This window comes from Heptranchias perlo, chromosome 36 (assembly GCF_035084215.1).
Source record: "Heptranchias perlo isolate sHepPer1 chromosome 36, sHepPer1.hap1, whole genome shotgun sequence".
In the NCBI taxonomy this organism is placed as follows: Eukaryota; Metazoa; Chordata; class Chondrichthyes; order Hexanchiformes; family Hexanchidae; genus Heptranchias; species Heptranchias perlo.
The window spans coordinates 2725290-2739796 of record NC_090360.1 but is presented as its reverse complement, the minus strand read 5'-3'; the positions used below and the strand labels follow the sequence as shown (position 1 = coordinate 2739796).

At 39.7% G+C, this 14507-nt stretch overlaps 1 protein-coding gene across 5 annotated transcripts in view; it reads right to left on the bottom strand.

The window, feature by feature from the left end:
- The window catches only part of usp54a (ubiquitin specific peptidase 54a), a 124197-nt gene that overhangs the window by 7744 nt on the left and 101946 nt on the right, over nt 1-14507 (bottom strand). For 3 of the 5 annotated variants that reach the window (XM_067972392.1, XM_067972394.1, XM_067972393.1), the window contains exons 14-18: nt 13635-13768; nt 8519-8692; nt 5124-5243; nt 4023-4188; nt 1798-3329 (exon numbers count right to left, since the gene is read on the bottom strand). In XM_067972392.1, the coding sequence (XP_067828493.1) occupies nt 1798-3329; nt 4023-4188; nt 5124-5243; nt 8519-8692; nt 13635-13768 (2126 nt within the window). Of the gene's footprint in view, nt 1-1797; nt 3330-4022; nt 4189-5123; nt 5244-8518; nt 8693-13634; nt 13769-14507 lie in introns of those variants that run through there. The other 2 variants (XM_067972395.1, XM_067972396.1) reach the window with 2 other exon arrangements.

The following is a 14507-nucleotide window of genomic DNA, read 5'->3' as shown; positions in this document are numbered from 1 at the left end:
ATCTTATCTTGGATGGAGATTTGGCACATTCTGTCTGTGCCTGAATACACAAATATTTCCCTATGAAGTCACCAAAATCCTGGGGTTTTGTTGCCACTGAAGTAACCAGGACCAAAGTTTCCTGAATAACCTTCATAGCAGCCCACACAGTAGGAGGTTGAAACCAAGATAGATATGACAAGTTGTCACATCTACCAGATACATAATAGAAAGTCTGTCGGCTGTTTGGATATCCAACCAGATTAGTACTGCATTCTTCAAAAAGGAAGAGAAAATGCCAGTTTGCTGCAAACAAGCCGTCCGAGCTCACTGGTACCAAAAACGACATGCTCCTCGGCTTCCTCATTTTCACCTTTCGAGAGAATGGGATTGAGAACCTGGCAGATCAGGCAAAAACCAACAGCTTCACATGCACCAACTTGAGGCATGAAGCAACCTGGAGCTGCAACAGCCACTTCTTTATACATCCAGGACTCGAACCATCTTTATTAAGCTGTGGAAATCTGGCTTAGAAATTGTTATACTCAAGCATTTCACTGAAAGAGATGGTCATTTCAAGCCCTCTTACCAAGACTGCTGTAATCTTTAAAAAGCACATAAACGTATTGATCATCGATCACTGGTAAAGGTGTATGACATTCAAATCTTAAATCTAGGTGCTGGCACCAACTGGAAAGAAAGGAGAACTCAACTGAAATCAAATAGATGCTGGTCCAGGGTGCCAAAGATTGCAAAGGGTACTAAGCAAAGTAGAGGGGGAAAAAAAGTTTTGAAAATATTGTCATTTTACCAAAATAAGACTACGGTGTCGTTATCATACATGTGGAAACTGAGCCCATGTCCATGGATGATGTCATCATGGGGTAGCATGTAGGTGAGGAAGAGAAAAGGGCTAAAGATAGATCCTTTGGGGACTCGAGGTAATGGTTGGGAGGCAGGAAGAGAAGCCATCGTTGCGAGGTGCTTTAGCTATGGTCAACTGGTAAGAGTGGAACCAAGCGAAGGCAATCCTGCCAAATTGGACAATGGAGGAGAGACATTGGAAGAGGATGGTGTAATTGACCATATCAGAGCCTGCAGAGGTTGAGGATGAAGAGGGATAATTCATCATGGTCCTAGTCAGAGAATGGCACCTGTGACTTGTTTAGGGCCGTTTCAATGCTGTGGCAATGGCAGAAACCTGATTGGAGAGGGACTGGCATGAAAGATGGTTATGGATTTGGGCGGCAACAACACATTCAAGGACTTGAGAGGAAAAAGAGGTTGGAAATGAGACAGTAGTTTTTAAGGACAAAGAGGTGGTTTTATTTTGAAGGATGGGATGATGACAACAGTTTTGAAAGGGAGGAGTTACAGCACCTGAGGAGAGGGAATCATTTACAATGTCAACTAACGTGGGGTTCAAGAAGGGGAACTTGGTGGTCAATCTGTACACGGATCAATCAAGGATCTTTAGCTTAGTCTATTTTAGTTTAAACATCCACAGATAACTTGGAATTAATGAGCCAGACAGCATGAGGACACAGAGTTATGAGTAGATATGATTAACCCAAGATGTCTTATCTAACATGGTAACTGATCTTCCTTGTACTGTCAAACTGGGGTACACCTCCCCAGAAACTCCCTTGGTTCCACCTAAATCTCACTGCTTAAACAATATATTCAATAACTGAACAATTTGTTCTTAATTACTGAACACTATAAATAATATTGAAATTTCAGAACATTTAGGTACACTTTCCAAAAAAAAATTGGAAGTGCTATTGCTTGCTTATCATGCGTGTGGAGTCCTCTCACCTGGTTTAGCGCTGCTTTGTCTGGTGGTGTTCTCAGCCAACCGTCTCCCTGGTGAATATCTGCTACTCTCGGAAGCCTGCAGACTTGCTTGATACAGGGATTCCAGCTCTGAAAACTCCAGCTCTGTGTCCTGATCTTTACTATTAAATGGTTGCATTTGTCGTTGTTGTCCATGACTGTGTGTGTTACTTTCTTGACTGGGAAGATTACTATGCAGGTGTTGCTGTTCACTGTTTTTGTAATCTGGCTGAAACATGTAATGTTTTCTAACATCGTCAATCCATCGGTCTACAGGCACAGAAGCAGTACTAACAGAAAGCTCATTTTGCTGTCTCACTGGTTCACAGGTGTTGTTAGAACAGGTTTCTCTGAAAAATGATTGGACCGCATTTTGGTACCTTTGTCCGTATGTCTCATCTGTCTGAGGGTCATGTGGAAAATCTGATCCTCTGGAATGACTGTTTATATCTCTTGCAACAGCATCAGACTTTGCTCTGTAAGTAGAAGCAGTTGGAGAAGCAGGCACCTCAGCTTTGCAATACAAAGATCTATCTGAAACCTGGAGAGAATACAAGCTGTCAGAAGACCACTTTGCACTGCCCAACTGATCCTTGCCTTGGAGGAACCCCATCTTTTGATTCAAAGCCAGAGGTAGCTGGGATACCTCCTGGTCAAATTTCTTTGGTGAAAAATTTGAACACGCACTTTTATAATTATCTTCATGATTTCCCTGGCCCAATTTGACATTTAGTCTTTGAAACTGTGCTGTCATTGCCTTTACATTAACCCTGTCAACTGCTGTCTTGGACCTAGGTGAATTGGCACAGTCAAACTCTGCTGAGTTGAACTCCAACTTCAACTCACTTTTATGTGACTGATAAGTAGCAGATTGTGCAGGGGACCAGTTCAAGCCTGTGGAAGACACAGTTGTACATGGAGAGATTTTGGTATCTGTTGTGTTAAACTGCTTTGAATTGCAATATACAGAAGAATGAGGATTGTTGTTTGAATAGACATCTATTTCATCCTTTTGTGTTAACACCTGTGTGTGGGGAGATGGTGATGGAAACGTGTGACTCATGTCTCCGTATTCAGCCGTATTAAGCAATGGCAAGGAGCCATGTTTGTTCATTTTCTGTTTATAGTGGAGTGCTGAACAGTCTGACTCCTCCTCCTCTTCCACTGGTTCATCAATATTCTTCACCTGACGTTTGGCCATTGCACCAGTTACACATTTCTCCTCCACCTTCTCCCCAGCGAGAAAAGCTGGAACCCGATTGCAGTTGCGGGGAGATGGAAGCTCGGTGGTATATCTAGCAGGTTGATTTAGTTTCAGTTCAGAAGCCAATGAGGCGGAAGCTTGGCCATGCGACTCTGAATGAGGGTCATGTAACCTGGATGCATGTCGGGCATGTAGTTGGTGATGGGAAGCTGACAGGACTGGGGAAGAGTTGGGCCTGTGGTCTGGTTCGCTGATGGGTTCCATTATTCTCTCTGATGCTAACAGTACTTGGACCTGGCTAGCCTGCACACTGAAATAAAAAAATGCGTGTGTTATTTCTAAAGTTTAACAGTGGAAACAATTCAATGCCAGAACAAAACATACTGCATGCTCCTCTCTACCAATTAATATGACTTTTAATTAAACACATTTAAAATCTTACATCAGCATTTCATTATTTATTTCAGAAAGTATAATTTTGTATTCTACTTACTGTCCCACTTAAGGAATTGCTGGGGGGAGGAGGGGTGGTGGAAAAGCTGGGGATCAACTCATGGTTAGAATTCATGAAAAATTAAGATCGTGTACAGCTGCTTTGCAGTAGAATCTGCATGCATATTTCTAAATACATCATGGAAAATGTTGTGCTCATGGGGTTGAAAATTAAAACAAATCTCAAAAGGAGTTGCCAACACCACACAGACCTCTGCCCAAGACATTCAAATTTATGGAAGTATAACTAATACTAATATTTGCTCCATTACAATTTTGATCCAAAGAACAGTCTCATTTAATTCCACGTTAGTGACATAGTAATCAATTATTTCATAGCAGTTCTGCACATTTCTTTTTAAAAAAGTCACCTTGAGAAAGTTCTCAAAATAATTTATATGGTTACTGAACATTTTGCCCAACTATGACGAGCTAATTTTCTATAAAACAAATCCTTATTTTCAAATGGCTTCTATCTGATGTTTTGTCCCTCTTTATCCTAAGATACTACCTTTTGCATTCAGTCACGGGGTCCCCCGGTGGAGGGGAGTGGATGGATTGTTGCATGCGCTCCTGCAGACTTCGAACCTTCTTCATGCAAATATGCAGCTTCTTATCAGCAAGGGCTCTGCTGTGTGTGATGGCACTGCCTTCATGCATAGCAAGTCTTAGTTTAGCTAAAATGCAAAACAGCAGAAAAAAATGCACACGCAGGCCCAAACAATAACATGCAGTTGTAAAACAGAAGTATGAGAAACTCACAAAATGTTCTGATGAAATGTTAGCAGTGATTTGTAACAGCAGTGTTATACAGCTTTAATTACAAAAAGGTGTTCTGCACACAGAGGCTTACCAAATGTCACATCAAATGCTTATTGAATCACATATCCTACTAAGAATATGCATAACCACATAGTTAAGCAAATGTCAAAATAAAGTGAATGAGTGGCACAATCACTACTCTGCCCCTCAATGACATTAAGAGTGCTCAAAGGCGTGAAAGAAATATTGAATCAAAAGCAATTTGTGTTTATCTAGTTCGCTGCACTGAGAATCTGCATTCTCAAGCAAAATCTAACAGTATAAGTTTTTAAAATTACCAGTTAGATTCATTACTGTAAACGTAATTTAAGAAAACTGCAGTTTTTGTACATATTTGGCTAAAAACAAATGAAAAATTAAAATAATGCACAATTTTGTAAAGGTTTTGCTTGAAAAGAGCATTTTAGAATAGACATATAAAAATTATTAATAGTTCTGAACATATTAAAAATAACAAGAACCTTTAGAAATGAGAAGGACCTGATCAGGACCTTAAAATTTTTTTGGTCCAAATATTATTTCAAATTTGAAAATCCAGACATTCATTAATTAGGTTTACAAAGGAAAAACTCTCCATAAAACATTCCAATGAAATGATTTCAAGACAATTTTTGATGCTTGAAGAATTTCCAAATGGGAACATGACATGCGTATAAAGAAGAAACGGGTAACTGGCAGGTTTTGCTTCAGTTTCTAGCCAAATGAAGAACAGGTTTTAGTGGGCAACTTATCATAACTGGTTAGCAGAGCATTTAGTCTGTGAGCAGCACAGGCAGTTAGGGTTACTTACACACAGCTTCATTGCAGAGATTGAGTGCTGCAGCCAAGTCATCCTTTTGTTCAAGACGGAAAGACTGTTCTAATAGAGAGTCTACCTCCTGCAATGATCTCTCAAACTTGTCAGTCTTCCCTGCAGAAGCAACATCAAGTTTTTTCACATGCACTTGATTAAATATTTACCACAAGGTAATATAAACACTTAGCAATGGTAGAAATTTACTACACAAGGACAAATTCTTTCAAATCAAAAATTTTGTATACTACATTGATAAAAGTTAGCTATATAAAAGTTTTGAGTATTCTCAAAACAATTAAGTTTTTTTTAACAAAATGACAGTATTTTCAGGTTGCTGTTTTCACCTGGAGCCAGAAACTTACAAATATCTTCCCAAAAAGCAATTAAACTCAACCACCTCAAGCTGTCTGTACTTAAATGAATTGTACGTTGTGGCCTTAAAGGGACAGGCAACCTTAAACACAGCTCCAGTTTAGCAGCAAATACACTGTTATGTGATTCAACTCTCCTGTCATTATAAAATACTTACTGTGAGCCGTACAATAAGATCTGCAAGGCACCAGGAGTGCTGGGCTCCCCAGTGTAGCAGAAACCTAGTTGTAATTAGAGTACGAACAAGGGGACCAACTCTGCCCATTTACTTTACGAGAACTAGCCACCTTAACCACACAGTAGATTCCTAGACCAACATTGTTGTAGATCTGCAACATTTCTGGTGCTAAGTAGGATGGGTCATTTATACTAAGGAATGCAGCAGCTGCAAATCTGCAATGTAAATACATCTTTCGATGATTCAGTAGGCTGTGACATTAAACAGTTTTACTAAAAAATAAATCTATTGAAACTATCAAATGCATTACCACAGAGATAGTAACCAAAGACAAGGAGAAGAAAGCCAGATATATTGTGCGGAGGTCAAACTAACAAGGAAGGTTGTGGAAATATTGCAAAATATGAGAGAAAAAAATTAATAGACTTAACTTAAAAGGTCAGCCCATTTACATGTTATTTCCTCTAGCTGGCTATTCATAAGAACATGGATAGTCACACAATAAAATAATAGACAGAAAGCAAGGTGGTTAGCTGGGTCTGCATGCTAACCTTAATGTAACTGTAAACCAGCTAAGCTTACATAACCTTGAAAACGGAGGAAATTATGCAAATCCCTAAAACAAATTTCAAATGCTTCCAATTGCACCCCTTATAAACACCAAAAAACCACATGGGCCTGTGAAGCTGTTCGGCTTTACTGATGCTCCTTTACATAGATGGCAGTATTCTTTTATCAACAGTAGTTATTGTATAACAAACTTTTAAAGGGAACATACAAATGAGAACATGAAAAATAGTTTCCCCAGTAAATTTCCTAGCAGTGATATTGGAGGTTCACATTTCCCAAGCTGGGCATTCCTATTTCACATTAAATTGGGAAGTTACTGATCTGCCTTCGTATATTAAAAAATGCAGGTTTTTCAAGGTATAGCTGCAGACACCGGAGTGCTGCGCTCTGTGTGAGAAGACGTGCACCTCTCTGGGCCGACTGGACAGTATTCCCTATTTTGTGGATCATGCTAAAGTCAAGTGCTTCTGGGCTTTTCTCCTGCCTAAACTCAAAATATGCAATTCTAGATATTCCTTCTCCTTACATTCTCGCCATAATCAAGAGTCATCAACTCCATCTTAGTCTAGCTTGTACTAAATACTATGGAGTCCTTCACCTCCCCTCAGTATTTCCTTCCTCCCACTGTCTTCAGGCCTTAAAGATCTAAATTTGGTATCGCCCAAATCACAACTTCTTGATTTACCCAGTCTTCCCCTATACGCTAGTCAAGTGTTTCACCTTTGTACATCTCAACTTCTTTCTCCCTCTGTATTGTGTGGCCAGACTTTGGTTTGCAAAGCAAGTTTCTTTCTTCAACTGCTTGCTCCAGAGTCCTGCAAAGTGAAAGTAGGCCATGTCTCAGGAGGGTGGGTAAAATAAAAGGCATTGGACATGTCACCCCAAACACCTGAGTACACATCAGAGACACAGGTGCAGGCTGTTTGCTTGCCATCTCTCTCAGGAAATTATACCAAATGCAAGAGAAAAAAAGATTGTTGGAAATTGTTATGCTGGACACCAGCTCAGCTTCCAACACAGATGAAACAAATTTCTAGCATCTCCAATTGAAAATATTTAAATTAGGGATAGATATTAAGAAGTAAATGTCGATCATACTTTGGATTTATATTCTGACTGCTAACTGAACTCATTAAAAACTAGTGTTCTGTGGTAAAATATCTTCCAACCAACAAATGTTGTTACCATATTTCAGTTAGTTCCTTTCTTTCTGAAGGAACTATTCCAGTGGATGATGAGTTTCAATTTACAAGATTAGGAAAAGTGTCCTTTACACAGAATGCACAGCACAAAAACAGGCCATTCGGCCCAACAGGTCCATGCCGGTGTTCATGCTCCACATGAGCCTCCTCACTCCTTCATCTCACCCTATCAGCATATCCTTCTATTCCTTTCTCCTTAGTGTGTTTATCTAGCCTCCCCTTAAAAGCATCTATGCTAGTCACCTCAACTACTCCTTGTGGTAGCGAGAAGATTCCACAACAAACTGCTGGAGATATCTACTTGAGATGAAAACTAATTTCCTCAACTTCAGCAACACTCAATAACAGAATTAAAAAATAAAAATGTGCTCCCTATTAATTGTGAAAGGGCACTACATAGTGTGGTACTGAACATATAGGTCCCAGGTTTGTTTCCTAACTTAACTGAACTCAATGAAGATAATAGGGGCCTCAAAATCTGAGGCAAGAGATAGATCAGCTGGCTTTCCATTTATGATCATTACCCAGTGATTGTGGCTGGAAAGCACACGTGTATGGATGCTGTTTAAAGACCAGAGTGAGCTCTACTATGACACATCCTCAACATCAAACTCCCTTTTTATTACATGAAATTTTCCAGAATTTTACATTTTACAACCAGTCCAGTTTTCATTGAAATCCACAAACCAGTGGCCTTAGTTGCAAGTCACTTGCAAGAATACACAACATACTAGGAATTCCTGCAGGAACTTCTATAATGACGAGTGCTAACAATGGCAGGAGTGCAGAATTCTCCACATCAATGTCACTCTCTAAAATGAAACAGGCAAACTCCAATGGCACGTGGGACCTAACAGCCAGGTTGGAATTCCTCCAACAGTGGAGTGGAGTCACACAGGCAGTACAAATTTGAAAGCAATGCCTGAAGGTTGCAGGTCTCTGTTTGAGACAGTTTATTAGAACCCCAGCAGAGTAATACAAGCGCCTTTAATTAGTTTCCCTTAATGTGGACCTGAAACAAATGCTGTATTTACAGGCTGGAGACCAGACAGGAGCCAAACACTCACCCTGATTCTGTAGCTCATCCAGGTCCATGAATTTGCTAGGTCGGGGGTTGAACACCATAGCAGCTTCCTTCTCCCGCAGTTTCTTTCTCCTCAGTTCCTCTTCTTTAGTTCTCCTTTTAATCTCCTCTTCCAGCTCATCTAACTCACTCCGCATGGGATGATTGTAATTTTCATCTATTATGAAGCAGATTTGTTTTTGCATAAAATTTTCAGTTCAAATACAGTACTTTTCAGTAATTGTGATGTACAATTTTTTTTAAAACTGTAAAAAAAATAGAAAAAAGATTTGTTGAAAGGCCACAAATAAGGAGCCAGCCATTTATTCTAAGGAGTAATTACAAGCCAATAATCTGACTGGGCAGTTCAGAGGCTCAGACAATGTCAAACAGTGCTTGATATCATAGTATGGTACAGCACAGGAGGAGGCCATTCAGCCCATCCTGCCTGTGCCGGCTCTTTGAGAAAGAAAAAAACAGCATGGCGTGAACATCTTCGCAAAATTAGACGATTTTAGCTGTTTAAATTATCAGTTAAATAACCAAAGGAATGATTACCATCTCTTCAAAATCCTTTATTCGGTCTGGAGACAACAGCAAGTCACTGATTAATAGGACCCATCTACAGGCATGGTGTTGGGTTCTGGTATAAAATGCTGGGTGAAGGAACGGACTTGTTTCCTTATCAATTATACCGACCAATTGTCAGAGGCAGCTGCATGCTCTTCCAGGAAAATTAACAACCACCAGGGACTGCTGGCCAACATATCCACCATGCAGGAACATGGAAAGCTTCCCAAAGTATCTACACAGTACGAAACAGTACCTCAACATCCAGTGAGCTCATCCTAGCAAATTTAGAATGATAGTTCTATTTCTAGTCTGAATACAGTACATTTTCCAAATATAATTTAACACAATTTCAGGCAAGTCTGAATCTATTCGTTCATCGACAAAATTAAATCAAATTACTTTGTTGAAGTTTTGTATAAAACTGAAAGTGTGTGAACAATATAGAAGAGTTGCAACGTAGAGCACATTTTGCTCAATACCATCCTTAGCTGTTGGTCACCAACTTCTGAGGATAACGGACACGGTCAATGACCATTTGGGGGCGCGGGGATGAAGGAGGCAAGAGCATAAACAGACAACGTTCCAGAGCCAGAATGCTGCAGTATTACCAACGCGGCATTTTGTCCTCGGCATGTCCTGTTGGATGGTACCAACAGCAACTTGCATTTATATAGTGGCTTTAACGTAGTAAAATGTCCCAAGGTGCTTCACTGAGCCACCTATGGAGATATTAGGACATGTGACCAAAAACCTAGTCATAGAGGTAGGTTTTAATGAGTGTCTTAAAGGAGGAGAGTGACGTAATGTTCTCCAGCAGCTGTTGCCCCAAGTCAGAGTTTGATCGTCAGCTGTATGATGGACATCCACTTTCATTGTGATGGAAGGAACTATAGAGGACAGCTGACAACATACTAGCCACTGATGTTCTAGATGTCTACAGTCCAGTACCAGGCTTATTCATCACCAACTGCTTAATCTAGGCCCTCAAGTGAGGGACTTTCACAAACATATGAATCCCTACTGCTTTCTCCCTCTTTGGTGCTCAGTGGCTGAAATGTGGGCTGAATGAGGAAGAAGCACCTGCCATAGTAATTTAACACCAGTAGATGGTGCACCTGCCTTTTACTGTGAATTATCTACCAAGAGTGCCACTTTTATGGCTGTGGATAACTGTCTGGCAAATACAACTTAAGTAACACACAGGTTAAACGCCAACTATCACACCATCCAGGGGACTGGGCAAAGGTGGATGACTTAGCAAAATAGCCATGTTACGAGATATACTCTACTTATGCTCTGGGGCCAGATGTGGCGTACCAGGAGGATTAACTGTAACTGATGTAGCTGCAGCTCATCCTGCATACAAGTATCATAGTATGGTATGACAAATGTAAGGAATCTTACAACACAGGTTATAGTCCAACTGTTTTATTTGAAAATGACAAGCTTTCGGAGGCTTTCTCCTTCGTCAGGTGATACTCACCTGACGAAGGAGAAAGCCTCCGAAAGCTTGTGATTTTCAAATAAAACAGTTGGACTATAACCTGTGTTGTAAGATTCCTTACATTTGTCAACCCCAGTCCATCACCGGCATCTCCACATCATAGTATGGTATAGCACAGGAGGAGGCCATTCGGCCCATTGTGCCTGTGCTGGTTCTTTGAAAGAGCTATCCAATTAGTCCCACTCCCCTGTTCTTTCTCCAGAGCCCTGCAATTTTTTTTCCTTCAAGTATTTATCCAATTCCCTTTTGAAAGTTACTATTGAATCTGCTTCCACCGCCCTTTCAGGCAGTGTAAGAGTGGAGAATGCAAAACACAAAGAGAATTGTCAAGTCTAAATTTCAGCACCAGGGGGAATAAATGTCTAATTCAAGTATAACTGCTCTCAATTTTCATTTGTTACATTGGAGAGCTACATTCCGGCTGGTACAGAGACACAAGTGGAGGATAAGAAGTGTATTTTTCAGCAACTTGGAATCCCAGTAGAATTTTTATTCCAATTTCCTATCCTGTACGTGCGCATAGGGAGTAGCAACAGTGTCGGGTGGATCAGTTGCAGCCATAGTGTGTCGGTGCAGCCACACCGCAACTGATTGTTCTGTTGATCCAATGCACGGGGGCTCAATTTAAATATCTTTCCTGTTAATTTGGCAGTCAATTTAAAGTTAAAAATGTGAGTTGGGGCCAAAATAAGTGGTCAACGTCCTGACAACAGGATGGTTAAGTTTGTATACATAAAAACAGGACTTCAGAAAGCACTCGACTGGGTGGGGTGATCAACACGTACACTTTAACCGTGCTCCACTCCAAACTGAAAACCATATGGGTTTAGATTTTGACAGATAAGCTGTGAACAGTTAGCTGCTTAAATAAAATGCTCAGCAACGGCAACAGCTAGTGTTCACATCATTAATGGCTGGTTTGTTTCAGCTGGCACATCTCGGTGGACCAGTTGACAATGTCATTAAACAAGAGAGTTTGTGGCACTCAATGTACCACTGAAATTTGAGAATTTGTGGTTCTGTGGAATTCTTCATTTAAAAAAAAATCAGGGACATAATAAACTAGAAGCGATCTGTGAAATTCTTCTAACACATTTTGGGGGGTAAAAACACAATCAGAGTAACTGCTATGCCAGAAGAGTAATTTTATCAGCTCCATCAAGGTGAACAGGCCTTAAAGACCCAATTACAAAATGTGCAAGATGCTTACTGAACTCAATCCACAGGGGTGTTGCCTGGCAGATATTGGTCATGAGTATGTACAGTTTTAACAAGTCCACTGCAAGACTGTTACAAAAATACCTCCTCAAAGTCACTTAAAGCAACAAATAAATCACAAGAACATTTGCTAACTGCCAGAATCTTCTTCCCTCTCAATACTAAATGAAATGACTTTGGGTCATCTCAATCCAATTCCTAATAAACAAGGGTAGCAGCACAAAACAGCCCATAATTGGACAACCTAACCAGGAATGCTTGCTGTGGGAATGAGGAAATGTTGCACTGGTTCAGAAAGAGCACTCTTCCAAAGTTCAGGTTAAAGTACACTACATTTACCAAGACAGCACATTGCTCTGGACTTTACCAATAATGTACCAGACTCAGGAGTGCCCAATGCTGACAGTGAATACAAAGAACAGATAATCCACTCCCGGGGATATCTCCACATACCTCACCACTTCTAAACACCAATCAGGAGACAGAGCATTACAGTTTGATCTGGTTTCATCTACGGAGTAACCAGGTTAAATTTTAATAATTTTATCAGGTTTCATTTAACAAGAACGAAGCATCGCTGAGTTGTCAGTAGCCCACGGGAGCAGTTGCTAATTAATATAAATTGCATTGTCACCAGGAGTTCAAGAGTTAAATGTACACTTACCATTCCCGAGGACAGTCTTTTATTTGCAAAGGTGACTTCAACACAACAGAATAAATCTCCCTTCATTAGCTCCAGTTGGGTAAAATGGTAAACAAATACTGAGCCCATCACATCTGACACTGCAACATGCTAGTTCAATTTGAAACTGGGCAGATTATGCAGCTAAGCTCAGTACAAATTAGCAGCCTGAGTAAAGCTACTATGAATTGTTTAAAAGTTTAAAAAAATGGGTAGATAAGTGTTAGAATCATAACAATTCTACCACCAACACCCAAGTAATATGCAAGTTAATTGAAATGGAGTACAACTCTCTTACTTACATTAATGTAGAAAAAGCATACTTTATAAAGTTAGTTTTAAAAAAAAATTTGCAACAAGTTCTGCAACAAACATTTAAAACAAAACAAAACTCCGCTTCTCTATTTCTAAGGATTTGGAACTCAGACAGACTTTCTCTTGGATCAATGCATTTTAGTGCTGGTGCTAAAATCAATTTTGCTCTTCTAGCCCATGTATTTGGAGGTCATCTAAGGTGAGCTTCAGAGGTGACTGAGATACAATCACCTCTGGCATTGACCAACCCCTACCAGTCAATGTATTATTACAACAGGCTGGTGTCACAGTCAGAGGGTCTTAGAATACAAAGTGCGTGAAAGTCAATTAGGGAAGAAAATGCATTTTTTTAAAACGCAAAATTTTAATACAAGTTACTAAAAGTTGCTGAACTGATAAGTGGTAACTCTGGGCAAATGTGTCAGTCAGTCCGTTGCTGAAAATATCACACCACCCAGGGCAATCACCTATTTCTCATACTTTTCTTTAAATTATGAAAATAAATAGGTTGATGAAAGGCTAATACATTTAAATACAAAACTCTCAAGCAGAAGTTATTTCACCAATAAAATCATGCCCAAGACCATCAGGACAAGTTTCAACATCTTGTTGCAAGAATTTTCAAAATGATAAATGAAATACTTTTTTAAACAAGCACTTTGATAAAAACTGTTCAGCAAACCTTTAAGTGGGAAGAGAGAAAAAGCAGCAAGTCATTTTGTCATGACATCACATGCATGTGAGACATGCCACAATTTCAATACAATTACCGTCCATCAGAAAAGAAACATTCAGCACTAAGATATAAAAGGCGACAAGTTTTCTTACTGAAACTCTGCTGCAAATTCACCCAGCTCTTGGAGGCTGTCGACGATTCCTGTTGTAAGGCACTGCTGCTCTTGGACTTGGGAACTGTTTTCCAGGAAGGACCAGAACTGATGGGTTTCTTAACATTGGTTTCCCTTTAAATCGAACAGAACACACATAGAGCCTCAGAGAAATCGACAGTTACCGTAAGGCATGAGCGTGCTCACTGAGACTGACAGGTTATATAATTTCCTACAGGTATATTAGAGGAGAGTGAAAAGGGAAATAAATTGAGGCTACAGGTAAACAGAGATGTAGCCTTGCAATGGAGGACGGATTGCAGGCATAAAGGGGAGACTGCAGTATTTTATGACACTTCCTGTTGTGTCTCTATCATTTATTTAATTTGCATATTTGAAGCAATGGTTATAATTTATGATATCAAATGGACTAAATGGTGCACACACACGAAGCCCTGTTGCTAGCCAAAATTCATTCTTTTTGCCAATATATTTATTTATTACAGAAAATAAAAAAATAAATTGTACTTCAACCCTAACTCCCAGTCAAAGAAAAAATTGTCTGTTAGTACAATAAGAATCCCATGGTGCTATTGACTGAAAACAAGGTGGAAGTTACTGCATTTTTTCTGCGACTACTGAATATACAGCCCACATTAAATATGTCTGACACTAGGTGGTACACGAGGTCAGCTCATTGGATTTTATTTTTGTTTCCCCCTTAAAAACATGACATTGGAAAAAATATATATACTAGAAATTCTGAAAGTTACTCGAAGCTTTGTACAAATGGAGGCAATTCCTGAGCGTCCATGTTTCTGATATAAAATATAAAGAAAAATGAAAGTTACGATCCCATGCTCCAAACAGCAAG